This window comes from Arachis ipaensis, chromosome B1, assembly GCF_059453495.1.
Source record: "Arachis ipaensis isolate K30076 ecotype BB chromosome B1, ASM5945349v1, whole genome shotgun sequence".
NCBI classification, from domain to species: domain Eukaryota; kingdom Viridiplantae; phylum Streptophyta; class Magnoliopsida; order Fabales; family Fabaceae; genus Arachis; species Arachis ipaensis.
This window is the reverse complement of record NC_142436.1, coordinates 146047019-146074041: the sequence shown is the minus strand read 5'-3', so window position 1 is coordinate 146074041 and position 27023 is coordinate 146047019. Positions and strand designations below refer to the sequence as shown.

At 33.4% G+C, this 27023-nt stretch overlaps 6 protein-coding genes and 1 non-coding gene across 7 annotated transcripts; 5 read left to right on the top strand and 2 right to left on the bottom strand.

Annotated features, from left to right (window-relative positions):
• Positions 1–11903: 11903 nt before the first annotated feature.
• LOC107614729 (UPF0481 protein At3g47200-like) lies at positions 11904–13812 on the top strand. Its single transcript, XM_016316871.3, has 2 exons — positions 11904–12025; positions 12385–13812. Exon 2 carries the CDS (start codon positions 12405–12407, stop codon positions 13683–13685), a length of 1281 nt encoding a protein of 426 aa, XP_016172357.1. The 5' UTR covers positions 11904–12025; positions 12385–12404; the 3' UTR covers positions 13686–13812.
• A 61-nt stretch (positions 13813–13873) lies between these two features.
• UBC32 (ubiquitin-conjugating enzyme 32) lies at positions 13874–16537 on the bottom strand. Its single transcript, XM_016342635.3, has 5 exons — positions 16031–16537; positions 15317–15448; positions 15108–15192; positions 14549–14712; positions 13874–14473 (listed from the first exon to the last, which is right to left on the bottom strand). Exons 1-5 carry the CDS (start codon positions 16136–16138, stop codon positions 14024–14026), a joined length of 939 nt encoding a protein of 312 aa, XP_016198121.1. The 5' UTR covers positions 16139–16537; the 3' UTR covers positions 13874–14023.
• A 223-nt stretch (positions 16538–16760) lies between these two features.
• Positions 16761–18408, top strand: LOC107639147 (heme oxygenase-like, multi-helical). The gene is made up of 3 exons (XM_016342582.3): positions 16761–17016; positions 17327–17544; positions 17914–18408. Exons 1-3 carry the CDS (start codon positions 16861–16863, stop codon positions 18227–18229), a joined length of 690 nt encoding a protein of 229 aa, XP_016198068.1. The 5' UTR covers positions 16761–16860; the 3' UTR covers positions 18230–18408.
• A 168-nt stretch (positions 18409–18576) lies between these two features.
• TRNAH-GUG (transfer RNA histidin (anticodon GUG)) lies at positions 18577–18648 on the top strand. The gene has a single exon. It is a non-coding gene; the product is annotated as a tRNA-His (tRNA).
• A 2261-nt stretch (positions 18649–20909) lies between these two features.
• On the top strand, positions 20910–21398 carry LOC148578771 (uncharacterized). The gene has a single exon (XM_088502089.1). The coding sequence runs from the start codon at positions 21001–21003 to the stop codon at positions 21268–21270; it is 270 nt and encodes an 89-aa protein (XP_088358215.1). The 5' UTR covers positions 20910–21000; the 3' UTR covers positions 21271–21398.
• A 668-nt stretch (positions 21399–22066) lies between these two features.
• NRPB9A (RNA polymerases M/15 Kd subunit) lies at positions 22067–24289 on the bottom strand. The gene is made up of 4 exons (XM_016342591.3): positions 24078–24289; positions 23610–23685; positions 23053–23211; positions 22067–22914 (listed from the first exon to the last, which is right to left on the bottom strand). The coding sequence occupies exons 1-4, from the start codon at positions 24104–24106 to the stop codon at positions 22825–22827; spliced, it is 354 nt and encodes a 117-aa protein (XP_016198077.1). The 5' UTR covers positions 24107–24289; the 3' UTR covers positions 22067–22824.
• A 326-nt stretch (positions 24290–24615) lies between these two features.
• Positions 24616–26552, top strand: ATOEP16-2 (Mitochondrial import inner membrane translocase subunit Tim17/Tim22/Tim23 family protein). Its single transcript, XM_088502088.1, has 7 exons — positions 24616–24914; positions 25006–25057; positions 25158–25235; positions 25387–25418; positions 25556–25589; positions 25741–25808; positions 26124–26552. Exons 1-7 carry the CDS (start codon positions 24780–24782, stop codon positions 26265–26267), a joined length of 543 nt encoding a protein of 180 aa, XP_088358214.1. The 5' UTR covers positions 24616–24779; the 3' UTR covers positions 26268–26552.
• The last annotated feature ends 471 nt before the right edge of the window (positions 26553–27023 follow it).

The following is a 27023-nucleotide window of genomic DNA, read 5'->3' as shown; positions in this document are numbered from 1 at the left end:
TAACTAATGTTAACTGTAATGACACCGAATTCTTAAAATCAATACAAAATGATTTTTCTCAAAATCTTTATTTTACTATAAATTTTATTGAAGGACTTCAAAAACCTAAAAAAACTTATTTTTCACACGAAATTTCTAAAAAATGTTACCATGGAAATGATTCCCCACATCTTTATCATACTTTTAACCCACAATTAAATTCTATAGTAGATATGCTTGAAGAAATATTAGTATCCATAAAATTTCAAAGAAATAAGGAAAAAGAGAATCCCAAAGAAGAAAAATTTCAAAATATAATCAACATAACAGATTTAAAAGTAAAACCACCATTGAAATTATGAATATTGAAGAAAAATTAGAAGAAGTTACAATGCTTTTTAAACAATTAAAAATGGCTCAAGAAAATAATATTATAGAACAGGGATTTCAAATAGAAGAAGAATTAGTAAATTCTGAAAACATAGAAAATGAAGAACACATCCTAGATTATTCAAGTGACGAAGAACCAGCAATTCCAATACAAGTAAAAAATGAAGCTGGAACATCTAAGGATAATCAATCTCAATTTAAATGGGAAACAAGTTTTGATAATTATGCTTTTAAAAAGGAGTTTATAAATAAAGATTCAAAATATACAAAAATACCATCAAAATATGTTCCTAAAATCCAGGAAATGGAAGGAGAAAGAATGCTCGATTTAGACTGTAAAAAGAATGAAAAAGAAATTTTCGAAAACTGGTTAAATTCCTTCTTATTAGAAGCCTTTACTAATCCAAAACTTAGTGAATTGTCTGGAAGAGATATTTGGAATTACATGGGGTTTCATACTAAAGAAACTATAAGAGATTATATGACATCAATAGAAAACCAAATAATAGAAGAATTAGCAACAAAAACAACAGCTTATGATAAGATATTACATATAATGATGATTCTATATAAAGAATTTTTTGGAAAAAATATTATAGATCATAGACAAGAAGTCTATAATAAAGAATATCAAGAAGCAAAAAATCATTTAGCTAATATTCAGATATATGATTTATGTAATGTGGAGTCATATATATGTGAATATAGAATACATTATTACAAATTAAAAGAAGAAGATAAAAATCATTATCTTAGTATGTATATAACAAAACTTCCATATCCTGCTAATGAATTTATAATGGGAAGATTTATAAGAGAAATAAATAGAGGGACAATTGAAAATAATTTTGGTGGAGCAACCTCTGCAATAAGAGAGGAAATAAAAGAACGTTGTATGCAAGAAGCGACTCAAAAAAGATTTGCAAATATAATTAGAATTTGCTGTCAGGATAATGAAGAGATACCTCAAAAATATGGTCTTAATAAAAATTTTCAAAGAAAAAAAATATCAATTTAGAAAAAGAAAATACTATCCAAACTGGAGAAAAAAGAGGTATTTTAGAAAAAGAGATAACAATAAAAATAAAAGACAAAAAAATGACTATTGCCCAAATAAAAAAGAAAATTGTAAGTGTTGGTATTGCCAAGAAGAAGGACACTATGCAAATGAATGTCCAAAAAAGAAGGATAAAAAGGATCTTACCAAACAAATAGAAATTGCTAAGTCTTGTTTCATGGAACCATTATAAGAATCCGATGATAACTTAGACTATATTTTTGAATATGTCTCAGAAACAGACTCAGAGACTGAGTAATAATGTCATATTTATTACTATAAAAATAACAGAAAAGTTTATAAATGCTTTCATAGATACTGGAGCAACACAACGCTTTGCTAGTACAAATATAAAACTTGATTGGAAAAAATTAAAGAAACCATTAAGAGTTAGAATAGCTGACAAATCAATACATAAAATTGACCAAAAAGCAGAGATAGCTGAAATTTTTATTCAAAATTATAGGTTCATTGTTCCATCTATATATATGTTAGATTCTGGAATGGATTTTATCATAGGAAATAACTTTTTAAAGCTATATCATCCATTTATTCAAGAATTAACATATATAGTTTTAAAAGCTCCACACGATTCTTCAATAAATCAAAAATCAAAACGTATAAAAATACCAACTACTACTATAGATAAGATCTTAAAATTTAAAATATTTTCTATTTTAGAAACATGTTATTTAAATTTATACTTTCAGATAAATATTCCAAAAAATAATCTTGAAATAAAGATAGAAGAACTTTTAGATAAAATTTGTGCTGAAAATCCTTTAGATATTAAAAATACAAATAAAGAATTAGTAAGCATTAAATTAAAAGATCCTACAAAAGAGATAAATATTCTAAATAAAATTCCTTATTCTGCAAGAGATAGAGAAGAGTTCTCATTAGAATGTAAAGATCTTTTAGAAAAAGGAATTATAAGAATAAGTAAAAGTCCTCATGCGGCTCCAGCCTTTTATGTCGAAAACAATAATGAAATTAAAAGGGGAAAACGAAGAATGGTAATTAATTATAAGAAAATGAATGAAGCAACCATTGGTGATGCTCATAAACTTCCAAGAAAAGATTCTATTTTAGAAAAGATCAAAGGAGCAACTTGGTTTTTATCTCTTGATGCAAAATCAGGATATTGGCAACTTCGTTTAGACGAAGAAACAAAGAAATTAACTGCTTTTACTTGCCCAACAAAAGAATCAACAAGTGTGTTGCTCTATGAATGGAATGTATTACCATTCGGATTAAAACAAGCCCCAGGTATTTATCAAAGATTTATGGAAGAAAATCTAAAAGAATTAAATGAATTTATTTTAGTATACATTGATGATATACTAATTTTTATAAAACAGGATAAAGAAGATCATCTTCAAAAATTACTAATAGTTTTAGAAAGATGTAAAGAAAAAGGATTAGGTCTTAGCAAAAAGAAAGCAAGAATAGCAAAACAAGAAATAGAGTTTCTTGGATTAATTCTATCCACTCAAGGAAAGCTAAAACTTCAACCAAATATTTTAGAAAAGATAAATTTATTTCCTAATAAAATAGAAGATAGAAAACAGTTACAAAGATTTTTAGGGTGTATAAATTATATTTCTGATCAAAGATTTTTAAAGAATATAACAGAATACACTAAAAGCTTATTTCCAAAAATAAATACTAAAAAAGAATGAAAATGGGAAGAAAAAGATAGTATGCAAATTCAAAGAGTTAAAGAGTTATGTGAAAAACTTCCAGAACTTTATATTCCAGAAGAAAACGACTACTTAATAGTGGAAACAGATGCTTCAAACATAACCTGGTCAGGATGTCTAAAAGCTAAGAAAACTATAAAAGGTTTAGAACAAGAAAAAGAATCACTAAATTCTAAATATTCCCCAAAGAAATTACTTTGCAGGTATATTTCAGGGACTTTTACTCCAACAGAACAGAGATATACCACTCATGAAAAGGAAACTCTAGCAGCAATTAAATCTCTTAAGAAATGGAAAATTGATTTACTACCTAGAGAATTTACATTAAGGACAGATTCAAGTTACCTAACAGGTTTCATACGATATAATTTAAAAGTTGATTATAATCATGGATGATTGGTAAGATGGCAATTATTTTTGTTACAATATCCAATAAAAATTGAATATATTAAGGGTGACAAAAATGTTATTGCAGATACATTAACAAGAGAATGGAGTTCGTCTACAACGCATTAGATCAAGAAATTTAAAAATATGAGCAAGAGCTCGAAAAATGCAAGCATTGTCAGCAAATAAGGACACAGATTCAATCCCTCAAGAAGGCCATTGAAGCAATGAAATCAACACAACAAGCAAAACCATCAGAGTTCAGCCAGCTAAGCATGGTGGACAAATCAGGATTCGTTGATGCAGTAAAGAGATTTAAAAATATGATTGACAATGTAAATCCAAGGGATATATCCCTAAAATTTACAAACAGTCAACCTATTTTTAATGAAGAAGAAGAATGCTTGGTTACAGCACACCAAGTAATATTCATGTCCGTCTTCCCAGAAAATTTTTAACCAATTGATCAAATTCAAGATTTAACAATCTACAATCATGAAGGAAGGCTAGCCAGCACATTAGCAAGGGTCTTTGAAAGAACTCAAAAAATAACGAAGGAATCTCACACAAGGATTAATTATAAAAGTAGAAATACTCTGCTTGTATCCAGTAAAAGAAATGAAATTGAAGAAAGAGAGATGAGACTCTTGGTAGAATTTGAATCAGCATTCTACAACTTATCTGAACTTTTAGAAAAGCTCCCTGAAGGGATAAAGAGGAACCTCTGCTATTTGATAAAAGACAGAGAATACCACAAGTGCCAGCTATGTGCCTCAGAGATATCTGAAGAAAGCAATAATGAAACGGAATCAACCCACATGATGAAGGAAGAAGACAACGCATCTGAGGGTCACATGATAAAAGAGGAGGACAGTGCATCTGAAGCATCTCTCAACATTATTGCATAGTGACGTAAGCACTTAGGTCATAAAGCACTAACAATGTAGCTGGTGCAAGATAACAAACAATGACGTAAGCAATGACGTCATAAGAAGGGTAAGGATGAGAATTGTCCATCAAACCCAACTATTATAAATAGGTTGCTCAGGCAATTGTAGAGGCATCAGACAATAGAAAGCAGGAGGCTAAGAGTACTCATATGCTAGGAGAGCAAGGAGGAAGCGGCCGAGGCGATTCTGTAGTCTGACGAAGAATTCCCTTAGAGAAAAATAATTCTAAACTCCCCTCTGGAGTTAGTATCTACAATCTCCCCTCTGGAGATAAGAACACCTTATGTAAAATATACTAAATAAAGGAAGTTTTCCTCCAAAAAGGTACATCTTCATCCTAGTCTTTCAATTATGAATTATTTAGAAAGTTTAGAATTAACAGAAGAATTTGATTACTATAGATTAACTGCTTTATTAGATAATGAAAAACAGGCTGTTCTAAAAACAGAATTAAATCTCAAATCAAATGAAAATTTTAATAAACAAAATCTTTTAAAAGAAGTTTTTAATAGAAAAAATATAATATACTATGAAAAAATTCAACTTGAAGCCCCTATAAAGATAAAATCCGCCAATGGAAAACTTGAAATAGCTTTGATAAATGATGAAGAATTGGGTAAACAGATTGAGAAAATTAAGAATCAACAAAAAAGATCTAAAATTGGATGGATTCATATTAGTACTATACAAGTCTTAATCAAATCTACATATATGAAAGGAATTAATTCACCAATAAGCTTAGCAATTTGTGACAAAAGAATTAATGATGACCCAATAGATCAAATAATTGGAATTGTTCATGAAAACTTGGCAAACGTAAATGTTAAATTCAATGCTCATCTTGGATATGCTATACCTTTATCAACTGAAAATCTTGGAAGATCTATAAGTTTGGCTTATAAATTTCACAGAAAGAATCTAATGGAACAAGATGATGAACCATTTTCAATTACATATGCAATAAATTATGCTTTAACAAATAGCCATCATAGTATAATATTTAAAAATAGAGAAAGAATTTATGTCGATGAATTATTTCAAAAAATTATAAAAACAAAAATACCAAAATATAAAGCTATTGAAAACCCAGTTCTATTATTAAAAGAACCATCAGGAAAATTAGTTTCATCGAATTTTCAAATAAGAGAATCTAAAATTAATAGCCCGTTAAGTTTATCTAAGTTAAAGATTAAAGAAGAAAATTCTGAAATAAAAGAATTAACAAAAAAGGTCGAAAAATTAAATGAAACTCTAAACACTAAATTATGACAATAAATAAAGAAGAAATATATGTAACTTATCAAGACAAGAAACAAGAGCTCTTTGAAAGAGAAAATCGTTTGAATTATTTACAGTTTTCTGAAATAAATCAAAGAGCATTTGAAGTTCTAAAAATAATCTATGACAAGTTAAAAAGAGAAGTTGAAGAGTTAGAAAAATTAATAGAATCTTTAAAAAATAGTGATGAATCGATGATAGAGTTTGCAGAAATTCTAAAATAAATAATGAAGTATAAAAAGATTGAAAAACCAGAAAATAAAATAAAAAGAAAAAGGGCGGAAAAAATTAAAAAGTAAAATAAAAAAGTATAAAAGGGAATTAAATAACCTTCAGATCGAAATTGATGACCTTATAATAAAAAGGATAGAAATAAGAATAAATATAAACAAGTTGGAATTAAACTTAAAAAATTTATAAATGCCTGAAAAACTATATTATGACTTAAAAGAATTAAAGCTGTTGAAAGAAAAAATGGAGAATGAAGTTGAAAAATTAAGAAGGTATTTAGAAACAACAGAAAGTGTAGAAATAAAAGAAGTTTTTGAGGATTTGAGAAATTATATTAAAGAAAAAGACAAACAGATAAAAGATTTTATATACAATAATTCATGCAAAAAAGAATATTATAAACTAAAACAAGATTGAAAATTATAAAAATAAAATCAGAATATACATCAAGGACTAGTAAAAAATTGGTATCATATAGTAGAAATGGTTGCAAACCAAAAATTGGTATCAGAGCCAAGTTAACGATTAAGGGTAACACTTTCTCTTTAAGCAACACTTTTAGTGATACGCTTTTAAATCAATAACAACCACAAAATAAAAACGTCTTTATGTAAAGATAAAAATGACATCTTTACCGTAGCATCCCATAAAACTTTACTTAATATATGACAAACAATTCCTTTATTTATTTATTTATTTACTCTTTTCTTTTACTAGGTGCCTAAAGTGCATTTCTGTCTTAGTCAGCACTTTGACTATTGCTGAACAGGTAAATAAAGGGACTGTGATTTGCATAGAAAAGTTATTTTAGTAAATGAAACTGTAATGTTTTCAACTGTTCAATAATCTCTGCTTTAAAAAGTTTTGAATATTACTTTAATCTCTTTATTGGCTTTTCGTTGATTATTAATTTCTTACTCAAAGTGCCCCGCAAGTTACACCCCAAGGAATCACTTTACATGTAAGTGAAAAAAAAATGTAAAAAAAAAAAAAATTTAAACATCCTTAACAATTATTTTAAAAGATAATAAAATTTTTAATAAAAAAATATTTTTTTATGAAATTAATTAATTTTTTATAAATATTTTTTATTATTAACACAGAGACTAATTAATTTTATAAAAATAAAGATCAAAAACTAAAAATAATATTTTTTTGTTTAAAAATTTTGTAATCTCTACGAAAAAATTATCAAAAATTGAATTGGGTATTCACTCAAAATTGTATAAATGTTTCTTTAGGAAAGTACTAACATTTTTGTTAACACTTACTCAGGGCCAAACGAGCCATATTTTAAGCCCTTTCAAGTTTTTCATCAGTGATCATTTTTGCAGCTAATAAAAATGATCCTATGATCAAGGCTATTTGAGAACTTCTCGTTGGCACGTGGAAGTGGAAGAGTTCTTTGAAGCATCTCAATCATCATCCAAGAAAAGGATCAAATTAAAATGCCATATAATAATCATAACAATTAAGGAATTATTAATTTAGATAAAGTATATTTTTTTTATTGAAATTTGTTAAAAATTTTAAAAATTATTTTATTTAATTTCATCTTTAAAATTTTTAAATTGCATAAAATATATTTCTAATGGTTAATTTTTTAAAAAAAATTAAAAATAATTCGACAACAATTTTACAAGAACAATTTTTATTATATATAAACAGGAAAGTTATGCTTTACAAGTTAATTAACCAATAAAACCCCAAAACGCGCTGCAAGGGTTACGTCCCATACACGCGCTATATAAAGATCCCGCGTATATATAACTACCAAATTTAAAAGATTTGTTTCCTTCTTGGTTCTCCTTATTTCTAGATTTGCTCGTTCTTCTTCTCGCGCGTCTTCCCCTGCTTTTTTCGATCGTTCTTTTTCCCTCCTTTCTCACTGGTTTGTTCTTCGTCATTTACGTTAGTTCCTCTCTCTGTAACTCCAGCTTCGTTTTCTATTCGATTTTTTGTTTTCTGAAATCAAAGTTTGAATTCGTTTTGAAGATAATGGATGATTCAACCTCAGATTGTCAGCAGAATCAGGGCGAAGTGGATTATGAATTTGAATCTAACGAAGTTCCTGAGGTTTGATTTACATACGATTACTCTAAATTTTGTTGCAATAATTTGTATAGCATTGTGTAGCTGAATAATTCGTGAACATTGACTGTGAAACTAACGCGTGAACATAAATATGTGGATTGAATCTAATGTATTAGTTTTGATTAATTATTTGGAATTTATAGCAGACGCTCGGGTGTAGATCAGAATTTTTTTGGTGTATTTTTGCGGGAAGTGTGGGTGTATTTACAGTTTATGGCTTTTTCTGTTATTTTAGCTGAGTTGTTGTCGTTCGGGTGTATTATACCAGACATGATTGGGTGTGTTTTTAGTTTTTGACATGGTGTATTTTGCAGCTGTGTATTTACAGTTTATGTTTTTTTTTTGTTATTTTAGCTGAGTTGTTGTCGTTCGGGTGTATTATATCAGATATGATTGGGTGTATTTTTATTTTTTGACATGGTGTATTCTACAGCTTCTCTCTGTTGTTGATGACCAGTTTGTTCTGAAGGTTGGAATGACCTTTACCACCCTTGAAGATGCTAGAAAATTTTACAGGAACTACGCCAAGGCTGCAGGTTTTTCTACAAGAGTTCGGAGCACAAATAGGAAGGGAAACGAGATTAAGAATCAATTGATTACATGTAGCAGAGAGGGAAAATGGAAATCTAAAATATCTCTGACCGAGAAGACGAATCCGACAGCCGGTTTAAACTGTCCTGCAAGAATTTATATACACACATTGAAGGATATTGGTGCTTGGATCATTTCAAAAGTTGTGCTGGATCATTCACACCCTTGCTGTCCAAGTAAAGCAGAGATGCTCAAACAGCACAGGAAACTAAGCATGTCCATTCATCGTACAATAGAGAATAACGAGAAGGCTAGTATCAGACCAAGCAAAACTTACCAATCATTTGTTGCGGCTGCCAGGGGTCACCGCGAGTTAAATTTTATTAAAAAGGATGTGAGGAATTACATTACGAGAGAAGTGCGGAATGTTTCCGAACAAGAAGATGCAAAAAAATTCGGGAAATATTTGTTAAGAATGAAAGAGAAGAATCAAAATTTATTTTTTGAGCTTGAACTCGAGGAGGATCAATCAATTAAGCTGGCTTTTTGGGCCGATGCAAGAAGCAGAGCTGCCTTTGAGTATTTCGGAGATGTTATTTTATTTGACACCACATACAATACAAACAGGTAACAAACTGTCCCTGTTTATGATGCTAAATTAATGTATTTTTATGAATCCGCGGCAGAGATGTATATTGGGTGTTTTTTGGTGTATACAAAGTATTTGTTGGGTGTACCTAATGATTTTTCATTATGCACTATGGTATTTGGTTTGTGGTTCTTTTGTCGGGGTGAATCACCACGGTCAGTCAACACTTTTCGGATGCTCTTTGATGAAAAACGAAGAAATTGAATCATTCAAATGGTTATTTCAATGTTGGCTTTGTTGCATGGAAGGAAATGCTCCGAAAGGGTTTCTCACCGATCAATGCGCATCAATGAAAAGGGCTTTAGAGGCTTGTATGCCAACAACAATTCACCGTTGGTGTATTTGGCACATCATGAAGAAGATTCCAAGCAAATTAAACGGGTACAAGGGACATGCAGAAATTGAACAAGAAATGAGCCAAGTTGTTTGGAACTCTCATAGTAAAGACTCATTTGATAGTAATTGGAATGATTTTCTACTGAATTTTGGTCTTGTGGACAACAAGTGGCTTTCAGGTAATGTTTGTTTAAAATCTGCAGCAGAGGTGTAAATTGAATTTTTTGGGGGTGTATTTATAGTCTGTGTTTAGGTGTATTCTGCAGATCTCTATGAAGACCGTCATATATGAGTTCCAATCTATCTGGATCACCACTTCTGGGCAGGGATGAGAAGCACACAAAGGAGTGAGAGCATGCATTCATTTTTTAACAAGTTTATTACCCGGAACAACTCGCTTATTCAATTCGTCAAACAATACGATAATTGGCTCAGAAGCAGGGAGCAAGCAGAGAGAGAATCAGATGCTGCAGATTTTCATACGGTCATACTGTGTGCAACCAAATCCTCCATTGAAGCTCAGTTTCAAGATGTGTACACTCATCAAAAGTTTAGGAAAATCCAAGCACAATTCAGAGGAAAGGCGAATTGCATCACTAGATTAACGAATTCCGCTCTAGGCTATTCAGTATACGAAGTCGGAGAACAAGTTTCCAGCTCAATATTCAACAAGTTTGTGGTTACTTACGACTCAGTAGCAGCCGAGGTAAAATACCAATGCTTATTATTCGAGTCAAGAGGGATATTGTGCCGTCACGCACTAAGCGTGTTAAGCTTTGAACGAGTAAGCCAAGTGTCACCGAGATATATACTGAAACGATGGAGTAAAAAGGTAAAGAGGCGACACACACACATCAAGAGCAGTCACGACGAGCCACTGTTGGAGCCAAGAAGAAAGAGGTTTGACCAATTGGTTTTTCGTTCGCAAAATATTTGCGAATTTGCATCCGAATCGGAGGAGCTGACTGCAATTCTGCATCGTGCGTACGATAACGTCATGGTTGAGATGGAATCATTGAAAGCCAAAAGGAAGGGCATATCTTCTTTATCTCACGAAGACGCCAACTTGGAATCCATTAACGAGCTTCAAAGCCCTCCAAAGATTCGAACAAGAGGACGTCCAAAAAATTGGCTAGGTTCAAAGTTGGACAAACAGATTGCAAATGCTACAAAGAAGAAGAAAATGAAAGCTTTAAACGAGGTAAAAGTGATGTTCTTTAAATACGTGGTGATTGAGTTTAATTTTCTCGTTAATAGTTTAGCTAATATGTGAGTTTGTTATATTCAGTTAAACCTCTTTGATGCTGCATCAGTGGTGCATTCAAATTCCAGCCAATATTAAGCACGTGTTATGAGTTATCAGTTCAGGGTACCAGCAGCAGCAGATAACTCTTTGGGTGTATAGTTACAGAATATGAGTGTAAAAGCACTGTTCGTTTGGGTGTATTTATGAATTTTCTTGTATTTCACATTTTACATATATATACATATATATACTTCAGAACCTTATTTTTATGTTATAAAATACTGTTTGTTTTTTTTATAACGTTTTAAAGGTTTTATGTTATAAAATACAGTTTGCATATGGATGGTTTTAAGTATTTAGGGTTCAGAGTTTTAGGGATAAAGCATGAGGGGGGATAGATTTTTGGGTGTATATTTAACTTTCTTTGGGTGTAAAAAATGGCAGGTTATGTGTGTATATTTGGTTTGATGTTTTCCTTCATATTATAGTACTTGTAATTCATATATTATTACGAATTTGGATCCTCTAAATTTTAGATTTTCACTTTAGATGATAAAGTGAGATTTTTCACCATTGAATGCTTTCTCTCTTATGTTTTCTCTTTGTCCTACCTATGAAATAAATGATGATAGATCATAATTTACCTTCTAAAGTAAAATTTAAAATTTAGAGAATTCGAATTTTTCTAAAAATTTAATTGTCATGATATATTTAATACAAATAAAAAATTTTAAAAATAAAATTAAAATGAAATAAAATTTATAAATATTTTTAAATTTTTTGTAAATGTTAAAGACAAAAAAATATACTGCTAATTTATATATCTCATGAAAAAGGGAAACCGCCTCGTATCAATTACCGTAAACAATTCTAAAATTGTTTGTCAAGTAATCAATCTTCGCCTATGCAGTTCTTGGAATTATGTTTTCCTATTAATTCATTGTTTTATCGTATTATTTTCCCTTATCACCCTTGTCAAGTTATCCAGTATTCCAAAGTTTACTTGGTTAGCATAATATAACAAGTTAACAACAGCTGCAGTGGATTCGTGAAAAAAAAAATTCTTTCTGAGGTTTCTAAGATATAAAATTAACCAATGCAATGCTATTGCACAGGATATATAGGGAGGAAACAAACAGATTCGCAGAACAGCAATTCAGAATTTAGATAATTGAAATTAGACCCCACCTACAGGTTTATGCACTATTTTTTTTCTCTCTCAAATTTATTTAATCTGTTAGAGAAAAAAAATCTTAATCTTCTCCAACAGAATATCCTAATTTTTGTTACTTAGGTTTCTGTTTTCTTTTCTACCATGAATTTTTCCATGTAATATATAATATAGTAACTATATACAATTTTGAAAATTAACATTGTCTAAATCTGTTATTCTTAACATGTAACTGACAAATTTGAAATATGATTGATCGGAAAGCTTGATGTATAAAATATCAACTGAAATTGAATTTTGTTCAGCCATAACTCCTGATTTCCTATCATCAATACCATATGATGAAATTTTTTTCAGCTAACAATTTTCCTTTTCCTTTTAGCTTGTGAGTTGTGTCCATCAATGGATATGCATAAGAGAAGGAAGAACTTCATGGAAACCAGCATTGACAAATCCAAGGAGCTTTTGAAAAGCATGGACCGTGGCCATGTTTCAGATATCAGTATGACAGAAGTTAACAAAGATCTTGTGGCATCAATTAAGGAAAAACTCGAAGCGATTACATCTTTGAAATCCATCTTCAGGGTGCCTACGAAGCTTCTACAAGCAAACCAGAAGGTGTACGTCCCTACTAAAGTGTCAATTGGACCTCTTCACCATGGTAACGAAAATCTCAAAGATATGCAAGATCATAAGTGGCATTACCTCTACACATTGCTCAGCCGCGAGCCGAACATGGAAGCAAGTTTGCATGAATGTTTGAAGGCATTGAGAGAGTCAGAGAAGACAGCACGGAATTTCTATGCAGAAGAACTCAATCTCACAAGTGATGAATTTGTGGAGATTATGTTACTTGATGGTTGTTTCATCATTGAGCTTTTGTTGAAATATGCTATAAAGAGTGTGAGACGCCTTGCTGACCCCATATTCGCCACGCCAAGGTTGCTATATGATATCCGGTGTGACTTGATCTTATTAGAAAACCAAATACCATTGGTCATTCTTCAAAGGTTGTTTGAGATTGTACCCATTCCAGTGAAATGCAATTGTACCCTCCCGGAACTTGCAATCCGTTTCTTTAGAAACATGCTGCCAGGAGACAAGGAATGTGTTACTATGAGGTTTGGACAAGAAGGTAATCATTTGCTTGACTTATTCCAACAGTGTTACCTACCAACCTATGCAAGGGCGCAGTCGAAAAAACTCCCGACTGTAGAGGATCTCAAGTATATCTGTGCCACCAAGCTTCGGAAGTATGGCATTAAGTTGATGAGGTTCACAGCCAAGAGCTTGTTAGATATAGATTTTCACAATGGTGTTCTTGAAATTGCTCCACTCATTACTCATCAATTCACGGAAATACTGTTCTCAAATCTGATAGCATTGGAGCAGCATCAGAAAGATGTTCAGCCATTCACTTCTTATGCGTTCCTAATGAAAAACATCATCAGCGATGAAAATGATGCGAAGCTCGTTCGCCATCTAAGGATTGTCGCGAGCGAGAAGGGTACGGAGAAAAATGTTTGTGATCTATTTAAGGGGCTTTGCGAGGGAGTGGAATATGTGGCGGAAAAGTTCTATTTTGCGGGGCTTCATGAACAAATAACTGAGTATAACACAAATCGAAGATCATGGTGGAGGAAAGTGAAGAGCAATTGTCTCAAAACTTGCACTTGTACATGATTCTGGATTACAGTGTTGCAATTTTACTTGTGCTCACTCTAACAAAGCTTTTTTTATTTGCCTATTTTTCAACTGTAAACCATGAAATTGTTTATCCTAATAATTGTCATCATCCCCGGTAAATACAAAGTTCATGATAGTCATAAGCCAATCATATAGTGGCCGAGAGGAATATCTGACACCGCATATTATACAAGAAATGCAATATATTTCATATTAGCATAATTACAAGACTTGGTTTATAAAATTTAACTCGAGTTTAATGAGCTTGATATACCCTATGAACTACGTGGGGCTAATAATCTTTATCTTGGAGAAAACATGAGAAACGAATACATCTACGACCCACCATTCATGAAAACCGCACCATATTCTGTGGATTTGATGAACTTCTTCAGCAAAAGGACAACAATTGCTATAGTAAGTCCAATAGCTGCCAGTGTGAACAAGCGATCATCAGGCTTTTGGACCCTCGTCTCTGGTTTCAGATTTTGTATCATTGTATTTGACTTTTGGAGAGACTGAGTGCTAGAGACAGCCGATGGAATCTCTGTTGAAGCTTCAATTCCTGCAGGATTAGGATTAGCATCGATAGGAAGTTCTTGTTCTTCAACAATTTCATCAGCTGCTTGATCTGCAATCTCCTCTCCAGCAGGTAAAGCCTCAGGATTTTGCACATCAACCTCGGCCTTGGCCTCTTCAATTCTGGGTTGTTCTTGTTCTTCGGAAGTCTGTGAGGGGCCAAGTTCAGGAACTGGGGGCGCCTTGCTTAGCATATACTCGTGTATCTGAGACAACAGAGTACACTCAGCATGGTATTACAGAATAATGCACTAGGGAGAAAGTAATAAGAATTGTTCTACCTCATCAATCAGTTTTTGCCGCTCAGGAGTCCCAAACCTTGGCGCTGCATCACGGGATTTAATTGCCAATGTGCGCCTCTCTTCCTTCTTGTAGTCTAATGAGCCCAATGCACCATTTGGGTTGGTTGGCATGAATGCAATCAGTGCAACTAAAGCAGTCCTTACTGCCAAAAGAAATTCACATCAGCAACATACAAACCTTCCTATTAAAGGAAAAGTGTGAAGCATTAATGGTTATAGTTATGGTTCATTAAGGTAATGAAAATTGCAAATGAAGAAACAATCAAGTAACGAAAATGATGCGTACAAATACAATCACCTTCTAAACTGATAAATATTCCTTCAGTACAATCACTTAGTTTGTTCAGTATTTTCCCAATAAGTTAGCGCTGGATAATTAAAAATAGAGACGGACTAATGGCAACAGAGTAAATACAAAACAATATATTCAACATGAAAATTACAAGAAATATTTAAACAAATACAAGAGGCGAACCGAGATACTATATGAGATGTCAAGCATCATTTAGGTGAGTCAAGAGTGGAAAGGAGAACTTACCGCTCCATGATGGTTGCCAATGCTCAGGGTGATGATTAGAGATGCTCAAGCAAATCTTGGTTTGGGTCTCAAAACGACCATTAGGCTGAAAAGGAAAACAGTGAAACTTATAAGCATGTTGGAATTGAGCTTTTAAGTTCAAGATACGCTGATCAACATGAAAAATAAAATAAACTCTACTCAATCTAGAGGGTTAAGTAAGATCTTACGGTCAAAAGCATAAATGAAGGTGGTTTGAATGGATATTCTGCTGGCAACTGAATCCGCCCATGATAAATACCACCCTCAAATTCAGTATCACGAGGCCCCCTAATCGCAAATTGCCATTCAAATATATTTTCCTGAAAATAAACATAATAAAGTTGTTCAGGAAAAACATATAAGATCCCAAAAACAAAACAATAAGAATTAATTAGCAGATGCCAAGTTCCAAATAAGTATGTAAAGATGCAAACTATGCGAAAATAAAACAGGTGAGTGAGCAAACAATCAGAAACCTTAGAGAACACAATATAAGAAAATATTAATAGCGATAGAGGTTTCCCTAATCTGGTGTGCATTAATTTATACCATAGCTTGAGAGCGATGAGCTAAATCATTTAGACGTTCTAAGAGTATGTTTGGAATGAATTCACTCAAGAATGGAATTCTTTTTTCTAATTACCTTTCTAATTCACAACTCGCAAACATCAACAAGCTAAATCAATCTATTGAATCACCTGATAATATTATTAGCAATTACGGCAACCAATTTTTTATTGGGGATAGAACAAGACAAAATTGAATTGCTACCGATAATATCGGGGATCTCACCGTTGAATCTCCCTTTCATGTCTCAATAATTCTCCGATAGCCATGTGATTATATGGAATTCAAGAATAAAGCAAGAGATAAAACCTAAAACTAAATTAAGAGAAAGAAACCTCAAGCGGGAGGCTCATGAAATCATCAGAAGGGTTGGATTGCATCTCTTTGACCTCCTGGAGAATGCGCTTGACGGCAGGGTTCTTGAGGTTGTACTTGTCCGCCATTTCCGATGCGATCTCTCTCTCTCTCTCTCTCTCTCTCTCTCACGTTGAGATTGATGTAACCAAAAACCACCAACCACACTATCACCGACACCGTTGACGCGGCTTCTCTCTCTCTCTCTCTCTCTCTCTCTCTCTCTCTCTCTGGTTAGTTAGAGTTGCGTGGTTGACAGATACTTAAACAGAGATCATAGCTCAGAGGTTGGGGAAATGATTGGTGTTATGAAATGCAGAGAGAAGATATAATCAGATTAAGGATTAGACATGGAAATTATCGCGGGGACCTAATTAGTAATTAAATTCACCCGAGGGAATTCGCTCCTCGATGGACACGTCACGATGCGCTTCTTTTCTTACGTGTCTCGCTTCTATTGGAGCGAAGTAGCTCTTCTTTCGGATCTCACTACACCTTATTTTTTCCACTATATCATTTACAGTGCTCATCTTCTCTAATCTTATTGGGCTTTAGGGTGTGAAGCCCAATATTAATGCCACGATTGGTTAAGTTGAGGCCCATATCATGACCAAAAAAATCGTTGAGGCCCATAGTTTTTGTGTCTGCCACGAATTCCCCACTGATCACTGGAAAATTCCTACTACTCACTCTATAAATGTATGCTTTACTATGCTAATCTTGCCAGCTACAAAGTCAAAGATGAAAAAGTGCACAACCGAATGACCGATTACATGTGAGAAGGTGAGAGAAACACAGAAGAAACGAGAAGATGGAAGAAAAGTTAAAGGCCGAAGAGAAGAAAATCGGCATGACCGAGGCTTGGTTGAGGAAGCACCGTCTTCTTCACACTGGAGCGACTAGACACCCTTTCATTCTTAGTATTCGTGATGGCACCGTCGACATTGCTGCCTTCAAAACATGGCTCGTAAGATATTATTTTTATTTATTTCCTTTTGCAAGGTTCTGATTTTAGCTTCCTTTCCCTGATTGGTATTTTATTTGACTCTTTCTGTTCATGTTCAATGATCAAGCAATTATTATTATATTTTTCTATAAGCATAGCTGATTTTTGGTGGCTGATAGCATGATGAGCATGATTGATTATTATATGATCACGATTTCAATGTAGTAGTAGTAATTAGTTACATGGCTCGGGTAATTGAGCCTTCAATTTACCGGTTGCTATTTTTATTTTATATATAAATATAATATACATAATAGTACACATTATGCAGGCACAGGACTACTTGTTCGTAAGAGCTTTTGTTCCTTTTGCTGCAAGTGTTCTGATAAAAGCTTATAAGGAATCAGATGACAACACTGACATGGAAGTGATATTGGGGGGTGTGGCTGCTCTCAAGGATGAGATATCATGGTTTAAGAACGAAGCCAACAAGTGGGGTATTTCACTTTCTAATGTTGTCCCTCAAAAGCCAAACAAAAACTACTGTGGGTAGGTATATTAATCATATATAATCATAGTCCATTTGTACTATTATATTGAAAGTGGAAACACAATAAGTGGTGGACAAAAATTTTATGGAAGGTATGGTTTTGGATTGGGATTAAAGGTCCAAAGATATACATTTGGTAATATCATAAAGGACTTAAAAACATGAATTTAAATAGTAGCAAAATATGTAATTTGAAAGAGCACAGTATTCCAAGAGGACTCAATCTTTCTAAGACCAAGTTTGTATTTGGATTTTTTCTAACACACATACATTTCCTTATGGCACTTAATATTGATGAAAATCATTTAATGATATTTTGTCACATTAACTTAACATAGCTAAGTCTTATGACATGGATGCTGTGACAGGTTGCTGGATAGTTTGACGAGGCCAGAGGTAGAATATTCTGTGGCTATTACAGCATTTTGGGCCATTGAAGCAGTGTATCAAGAGAGCTTTGCTCACTGTCTTGGAGAAGGATCCCAAACCCCACAAGAATTGAAGGAGACTTGTGAAAGATGGGGCAATGAGGGTTTTGGTCGGTATTGCCAATCTCTTCAGAACATTGCCAATCTACACCTGCAGAAAGCTTCTGACGATGAGCTGAAGAATGCTGAAGTTGCTTTACTAAGTGTTCTTGAGCACGAGGTTGAGTTTTGGAACATGAGCTGTGCAAGTGTCTGAACTGATTTTGTTCCAACTTCCAACAAGCTTTTTAAAGCTTTTATAAGTGCTTGTTTATTCGGTAATATATTGTATGAAATGTTACGTGTTTCGTAGGGAAATAAAAAATAAAAGAATGGTGTAAGCTTAAACAAGCTACTGGAATGAATAATAATACTGAGAAAGTTTGTTTAAGGAAAGCTACTGCATAGCAAATTCTTAAGCCTGTGGATGACTATAATTGAAAGCCTCATTTTCTTTAGTCTAATCTAAGTATGCTTTGTTAATAGTTAGTAGATTGTGCGTAAATGGCTCAACGGCTCAATGCTTGTTTAGTATTTCATTGTTTAACCAACATGAACAACAAAGTGGCTGTAGTTTAGTGGTAAGAATTCCACGTTGTGGCCGTGGAGACCTGGGCTCGAATCCCAGCAGCCACATTTTTTTATTTTTCCATATTGTATTCTTCTTCGAGTCTGGTTTATCTACACTACTACTCACTACGATCCGAAGTGTTAGTTTTATTAATAATAAATGCACTATCGCTTTGAATGCTTAAAATCTTAGCCAGCTGAAAGCCAGAGTAAAGACATGCCAATAAATTTATGAGAATAAGAAAATTAAAAAATCCAAGTAATTAACATATAGCTATTTAATGGCATTTGTGGAATTATCACGATAAGATGCTTTCGTCTTAACAAACTCATTTTGATTATTAAAGAATAAGTATAAAGCATCAAATTAAAATGGAACATGATACTCCACCGAGAGTGCACTTTATTTGATATATAGATTATTCTATTCCAGCCACAATGGTCATTCTTTGCTATTAGTTTACATTTCATTAATGGACAGAAATATTTAATTTCCTCCCATTCATGTATATATATAAGGAGATCCAATCTCTTCTCATAAGTCATAACCTATTCATTAGCAACATAGTATCCATATATGGCTGACTTGCAACGAAAGATTAATGCACTCAAGGGCCTGGTATGTGTGCTAAATAGCATAGATGATGGTGAAACTCAAAGTGCTCCTCCGGCATCGCCACCACCACCACCACAATCATGTCCGAGGCCGGTTCCCGGAAGAAATCATCGCATGTCTGGAGAATGTTACACTCGCCAGAGCATAAAAGGACTCAGTAACCAAACAGGTCGCATTGAAGGCAATGCTAACGGAGCCATCAACTTTGGCGACTTGCATGTGTAAGCCACTCAAACGGAGAATTAATCATAAAGTCATGTATTATATGATGAATGAGTAAATACTAAATACATGATTACATGTTAGAATAAACTCTCTCGTTGTTGTACGTGACTACTTCTTTAGTTAAAAGAAGAAATAATAGATTAGCTAATATATATTACAAGAAGATTCATTGGTGTCAAGCTCCAAATAAACACACAAAAAGAATAATCAAACGGGTAATTTTAATGCGCAACATAGGAGGTACCTGCAAGACTCCGACTATACCTGCAATTTTAAACTCGGATCCATCATATATATATATATATATATATATATATATATATATATATATATATCCAAAAAAGAAAAGGCACCTACTTAAAGGAAGATGTTAAAAACATCTTTTTATGAAGATTCTTGTATTAAAAATGTATTTTATTTGTTTAATCACACTTTAAAAAAAATAACATTTTTGTAGCACATCAAAATCAAACCATACAATTTATGATCTAATGATAAAAAAGAAACATCTTCATATGAAGGTAATTGTAAAATTTTCATGGTAGTATCCACCAAAAAAAATACTAAAAGGCTAACACTCTTAGTACAAAAGAAAAAAAAGTTGACTAATATTAATATTAGTATTGTACAAGATAAATAAAAAGAAAAAGATATTTATCATGTAACAATTTTTTTATCCAGAAACGTATTTTCGTATTATACTTATATATTATGCTAGCTATAGCAGTAAGTGGGGGCCTATGTCCATGTGTGTTTGTGAGTGAGGTGTTGACACTTAAAATCTAGCCTTCGAAAAATGGTAGTATAATTTCTTCCCTCGATTAATTGCATGACATGATTTTTTGCCAAATGTATAATTTTCTTTGTTCCCGTGCAATGCCTTTTTTTTTTCAAGGATAAAAAATAAACCGATACTCTTAATTAATGAATCAAATACTTAAAAATTTTAAGTGATCTTGAAATAATTTTACGAAGAGAGAAAGAAACCAAAGGGTTAACTACTCTATCGGAAATGATCCATTCTATATAACATTCGATATAAAAGGAATATGAATCAAAGTTAGGACTGTGTCACCTTTGCATTGATTCCCTTATCAATACAGCTTTAGATGAGGAATAAAAATGATATTTGTATACTAAAATTAGCCACTAAAATCAATCACTAATATATTTGTGTATAAATATATATGTGTAGTTTAATTTATTTTCAATGTGTATTTTTATATTTTAACATGTATTTTATATTGATGACTGATTTTGATGTACACTTAGCTCGAGACGAGGAATGAATAATAATCTTACTTCTTTTTTTATTATTCGTCCATATACTAATAACAAGTTAAGATGAGTACAGAGTATAGGCGCCACTTGATTATTATTGGAGCATCTTATACGATTTTGGACATGATAGAGAAGGACAAATAACCAAAGCAAATTAAAAACTGTATTTACATTTCATGCTCATTCAAATTCCCTTCAAGCTGCAGCTATAAAAAGAACGCTTATTCCTCCTCAGCCACACCAAACTAATCTAAACCTAATTGAAGAAGCAGATTATACCAACATCATATTTCAATATGGCAGGGATTGCGTCCGGAATCTGCAATATTGCTCTTGGCACGAGTGATGCTCGAAGACCAACACAAGCTGATTCTAGGCCTAACAGGAACACCACTACCGCGGCCGTTGCCGCCACCACTACTCCTATTCCATGTGAAGAGCAGGAGAGGAAAAACTGCTGCAAAACAAGGTCTCAAAATATAAAAGGTCTAACAAATCAGACCGGATTTGTGAAGGGCAACGCTAATGGTGTCATCAACTTTGGCACCTTGACTAGCAATCCTTGAAGCCCAGAGGAAGCCATGATCTAATTAATCCTTTGATAATATGCAAACAAGATTATGTATAATAATAATATCGTACTAAACTCATGTATCGTACTCAATAATATAATAAGATTCATGTTACTGTCCAATATGCAACTTTATAAGTCTTTAACAGCAGCATCTCGCAAGCTAGTTAGGTGAAATCAAATTCATTTGGTTTCCCATGATATCTCTTAATCTGGCAGGCTAAAGACTAATCCATCACGGATCGGAGATCGAAGCTCCATTTAAGGGTTTGTCGCTGGCTAATAAATTAATGCATGCACAAGATGAGATTCAAACCTCCGACACTTAGTGATTCATGTCATATATTAATGTGAGTATCGGGGATTTGAAATTGCAAAGTTTGACATGACGGACCAAAATATTATATAGTATTTACACTGAAATAAAACATAACACGAGGAAAAAAGAGAATGAATCACGACCTGGCCAATTTAATTCAAGGGAAGGAAAGTCTACGAGCTCAAAGACATGAGTAGGGAGTTTAAACCTTTGATTTGGAAATTCTGACTTGCTTCACTCAACCATATTCTTAACGTTTGAAGTTGAAGGATCAAATTCATATGCATGATTAGTAGTTATACAGTTCAGTCATTTTATTCATTAATAAATCTGATAAATTAACTAACAAAGATGTAATTTTGTTTTTAAACTCGCCAAAAACTAAACGAAATCGCAGTTATTGAAGACAAAACTTCTGATTATATACAAATAATTAAATTCAGTTTCATAAAATATCTAAAATGCTTACTTCTTGAAATACTTTTACCGGGTATAAATTTATTAAATGGAAAATGATTTGAATATTAGAATATATGAATCTTATACCACACCCATATATGGTAGGAGAAACTTATAGTACTGTATTTGCTTAGCTTAGTGTTCAAGCTGCTACAACATATTCCTTGCCCAGGATATAAAACCATACTATATTTCCTAAACTCTCTAGCCTAAGCCAAAAAACAAAAAAAAAAAGCTCCATATACCTAAATATCAATGGCAAATTCTCTTTTCCGGTTGTTTGGCCTCATTGACGATGAGGACGAATCTGACCTTGAGCCAAGGCCGCTACACAACCAAGGTGGTGGTGTTGCTTCATCAAGGAAGAGCACCAAACCGCGAAACTCGTTGAACAACACAGGGCCACAAAACTTGAAAGGTCTTATAAACAACACTGGCCATGCTGAGGGTAATGGTAATGGCTCCATCATCTTCGGTGGCTTTGATTCCTCCACCACCTACACTTCTGTTAAGCGTCGCAACTGATCGGGACTAAGATTATATCTTTAATTTCCAATAAAAGAGAGGCTGATTCTGTTTTATATTTAACATGTTCCCTGTAATATCCTATGTACGTTATAATATATATAATAACAATATTATGCTTTCATCTCATCATTTTGGTCGTGTTACATATCTAATTCTATATCACTCCATATACTAATTCCCTATGCTGCTATCCAGGATGAAAGGATTTGATATCTTTTATGAGAAGATGGATTAGAGTGAAGGTTATGAATCTTGATCTCGCCATCGGTAGCCACAGTTTGGGTTGCAGCAAACATAAGACAGTGTCATACCTTCTTCCCTTCTAATAGTTCCCTGCATATTGCATGCGAATCAAATACTTAACATCTTACCCACCTAACTGCAGATTTTATTCTACTAACAAGCATAAATATGGTTCATTCAATCATGCCATAGTCAATTCAATATAGGTGGTAAAACTAAGGAGTTAACCTGGAAGAAGACAGCTTCTCCATGATTGCATTGAGCGCAACGAACAGACTTGGTACGAGGAAGAGTTGGATCTGAAGCTACATCTTCCAACACTTGAGTTCGCTCCTCAGCCGAATGATATATCTCATTTCTATACACACAGTTATTGTCAGCAACCTCCTGAACAAAAAAATAACTGTTAGTTATATTATAACAGTTCCAACTTCCAACAGACATATTCAAATAGGGTAATGCTAGATGACCAACTTTTTTCAGCTAACATTAACCATTTTTTTTTTAAATTCTAGACCCTAAATTATAAACACTTAAGCTAACTAAAAGTTAGTTCCCTGTATTTTTCATCCAAATAAAGCAACTGGGTCTGGATCCGAATAACAAAAACCAAGGGTCAAATTTTGGCCATGTAGAAAACAAGAATTCAATAAGGTCATCCATTACTATCCTGATGGTAATGCTGAAAGGCTACTTCTAAAAGAACCGGTGGTTTAGGAGAAATTATCTTTAAATATGGTTTTGTGAAATCTTATTTCAGATATAGAGTAAGAAAAGAGAAGAACCTGATGATCACAGGTGCGGCAAGCGAAGAAGAGAATCTTATGCTCCCTGTCTTCCTTAGGATAAAGAATATTGTTGCTGCAGATATGGATACACATAAATAAAATGAAAATGGTTGAATCAATAAAACCAGTGGGACTTAGTTTCCTTGTTATTTAGTTTCCTTGTTATATTTCTCTATCGCTCTTATGTTTTGGCAGGTATTTTGCATTCTACTACTTTATGCTAACTGATCAGTTAGCATAAAGTTAACTGTGTTGGTTCAAACTTGATAGGAAACAATTATACACAAACTGAAACTACATACTTTACGTTATTAGTTGGTGGATATTTATGCTATTGAAGCTTATCATCTCAAAGCTTATTAACCACAGCATTGTTTATTAAAAAGTTTCCTATAATCGAAAATGAAAGTGAGTAGGGAGGGAAAGAACCAAATTCTCTTCAAACAAGAGAGAAAAATGATCTACCATTCAGGGCAGAACTTGTACACAGTCATCTTAAGACCTTCTCCTGCAAACTCCCACTTGCTAATCGTAGGTAAATTTCGCCAGGTTTAACTTTGGGCTAAACAAATGCATAGTCTTTAAAATACTCTGGTCAATTTTGGCCAAAATAACTTGGTAGAACGAAATAAATGTTATGTAGTTCTTTCTACCATTTTCTACAGGAACAAAACGATAGGCACAGAACGAAACCAACCCATCATTATGTATACCAAACTAGGAAAGTTGCTTATCATTTTATTTTCTCTTCGGGAGGTTTCATTTTCACTCAACAGCTCATGGACCCACCAAATATAAAGTGTATAATTAAACCACAAATATAATATGCATCTACATGGAAGAAAGTGAAATTACGAAAGGACTTTATATACTATTGTGTTTACTTTTTTTTTAATTAAGCTGAGCTTAATTGAATATATGAGGAGAAAATGTCAGTGTGTGAGAGGACAGGTGTTACCCTGTTGCAAATAAGTTGCAAGCGATTGCGGACTCTGGCACTTTTAGGGGCATCCACGTGTGGATCATACAAACACGTGTTCTCCATTTCCATTACTACTTCTTCTTCATACCTCCCACTGATCTTACCAGTCACCTCCTCTCTTCTTCTTCTTCTTCTTCTTCTTGTTACCTATCTTATCAGTTGGGTGTTGTAAGTGCAAGTGGAAGATGAATTCTAAAAGCAGCAATCTGGAGACCCGTTCACTGCTTGATGAGCTTAGCAGCTTCAACCAAGGGGGGCTCTTCGACTTCGGTCACCCTCTCCTCAATCGTATTGCTGAAAGTTTCGTCAAAGCTGCTGGAGTGAGTTCTCTTTCTAACAACTAATTAACTTGATCTCTCTTTCTCTCTCTCTCTCATTCTCGTTCTCATAATTATTCTTCATTTGTTGCAGATAGGAGCGGTTCAAGCCGTGTCCCGTGAGGCTTATTTCACTGCTATTGAAAGTACTACCATGTTCCCTTCCTATTTTCCTTTTAATTGAATGGCAACTGCTGCTTTCATTTCCTTCTCTCAGTTTCCGATTTCATGAAATGATATGTATAGGTTCAGGGCTTGATAATACCGGTGGCATGCCTTCCGAAGTTTCTGGCGCCAAGAAACATCGCTTGCCCGGTCTCAGAGGTACATCAAACATGCCCGTATTAATAATTTTGAAACATAGTAAAAGAAAAGGAGAAATTGTGGCCATTTATGGTGATTGGGTTGGGAGTGAATCTGTTATTAGTTGGGAAAAATAGTAATATTTGTTTCCCATTTGCTTTTGTGCATGCAGGAGAGACCAGCAGCAAATCCCTTGAGGCCATGGTGAGTTCATAAAACTTCGAATGCTGTATATGTATTTCTGGTACATTCTCTTTATACATTCCATAAGAGATTAGTGAACTAGCCTTTCATATCCTATAGTTCTTTTCCCGTGACGGCTTTATTTTTTCCTTGCTCAGGTGAAGCATACCGGGAAAGAGTCCTTGCAATGGGGTAATGATACATGTCAATATGCTTTTATCATATGTGAATTTTCCAATTACTACCGTTTCTTTTTGCCTTTGTATTCAGGCAAAATTTAGGTGTGTTGTGTTTACCTACTTCCACTCTTGTAAACAGAATCTTTTGTTTTTCTAAAATGCAGGACTGGCTGCTGGGATATACTCTGGTCTCACATATGGGCTGAAGGAAGCTCGTGGAGCTCATGATTGGGTAATGAATACCCCAACAATTTTTTTTTTTTATTTGTTCTATTTATTTTTATCTATTTTGTAGTGATATTACACTGGTAAGAGATCTCTGGCGGAGTTTCCAATAGTTTAGATGTTCATTTCCAGATAACTAATACATGTAACATGCTTATTAGCCTAATAGCATGCAGACTAATTAAAAATATTTGGGTATTAAGTATTGACCATCAAACTTCTGGTTAGTAGTACCTATTATTTTCTTTAGCTGCTTATAGTGGTAGATGTTATGTTGGTTGCTACAAAGTTGACATGACCATTTGATTTTTGAATGATGTAGAAAAACAGTGTAGTTGCAGGAGCAATAACGGGGGCAACACTTGCACTGACATCAGAAGACACATCTCATGAACAGATTGTGCAATGTGCTATTACTGGAGCTGCAATCTCGACCGCAGCAAATCTTCTTACCGGAATATTCTAGACAGAATATTAGTGATGACCACCCTCTTAATGATTCTACTTTTGAAATTGATAATTGAAAACCGTCTTGTGTTGTCTTGGTGGATTTATGGATTCTTCTAGTTACTAGTTAGGACATGTTTTTGAACTACTTGGCAAGTTGTTCCGTCTTAACTCGAATTTGTAGTGTTGGACACGGCCTCCTTGTTAAAGTCCTTTCGAATTAACAAGCTTCTTCCCTTGCAAGGAGCATCCGAATTAAACGTGACACTAGTTTTAGCAGTAATTACATGAGCAGTTCCTAAAATATTCTGTTAAGAGATTGTTAATCATTGTGTATTACGCAGAGGTCACTCAAACGCAATATAAATATAACACTTTACTGCTTAAATATGAAGCAAAAGCTTTGGGCAAAATATTAAAAATAAATACATTAAACAATATATGCGATTCGTCACCTTATAACTCGGTCTTTATTGTGCATTATGAGTTATAACTCGACGTTAATTATTATTTATTCTTTGCTTGTAACCGACACCTTCATTACTGACTTAATGACTATTATGAGTTATAACTCGACGTTAATTATTATTTATTCTTTGCTTGTAACCGACACCTTCATTACTTTCATTACTGACTTAATGGCTATCATTTCAATTTTAATGACCAAATAGTCATAACATGAATATCATTCATCAATTCTATGCGTATAAAAGGAACCTTCTATATCTAATTTTAAGAGGCAACATGATAAGACAACATGATAAGTTTTATAAGT

Coding starts and splice junctions, on each gene's coding strand:
- LOC107614729 (XM_016316871.3), top strand. CDS start 12,405: ATGGATATGCATAAGAGAAGGAAGAACTTCATGGAAACCAGCATTGAC.
- UBC32 (XM_016342635.3), bottom strand. CDS start 16,138: ATGGCGGACAAGTACAACCTCAAGAACCCTGCCGTCAAGCGCATTCTC. Junction 15,193..15,316: donor CTTCATTTATGCTTTTGACC/GTAAGATCTTAC, acceptor TTTCCTTTTCAG/CCTAATGGTCGTTTTGAGAC. Junction 14,474..14,548: donor GGCAAAAACTGATTGATGAG/GTAGAACAATTC, acceptor CTGTTGTCTCAG/ATACACGAGTATATGCTAAG.
- LOC107639147 (XM_016342582.3), top strand. CDS start 16,861: ATGGAAGAAAAGTTAAAGGCCGAAGAGAAGAAAATCGGCATGACCGAG. Junction 17,017..17,326: donor CTGCCTTCAAAACATGGCTC/GTAAGATATTAT, acceptor CACATTATGCAG/GCACAGGACTACTTGTTCGT. Junction 17,545..17,913: donor CCAAACAAAAACTACTGTGG/GTAGGTATATTA, acceptor ATGCTGTGACAG/GTTGCTGGATAGTTTGACGA.
- LOC148578771 (XM_088502089.1), top strand. CDS start 21,001: ATGGCAGGGATTGCGTCCGGAATCTGCAATATTGCTCTTGGCACGAGT.
- NRPB9A (XM_016342591.3), bottom strand. CDS start 24,106: ATGACTGTGTACAAGTTCTGCCCTGAATG. Junction 23,686..24,077: donor TACAAGTTCTGCCCTGAATG/GTAGATCATTTT, acceptor CCATATCTGCAG/CAACAATATTCTTTATCCTA. Junction 22,915..23,052: donor GAGAAGCTGTCTTCTTCCAG/GTTAACTCCTTA, acceptor TGCAATATGCAG/GGAACTATTAGAAGGGAAGA.
- ATOEP16-2 (XM_088502088.1), top strand. CDS start 24,780: ATGAATTCTAAAAGCAGCAATCTGGAGACCCGTTCACTGCTTGATGAG. Junction 24,915..25,005: donor GTTTCGTCAAAGCTGCTGGA/GTGAGTTCTCTT, acceptor CATTTGTTGCAG/ATAGGAGCGGTTCAAGCCGT. Junction 25,058..25,157: donor TTATTTCACTGCTATTGAAA/GTACTACCATGT, acceptor TGATATGTATAG/GTTCAGGGCTTGATAATACC.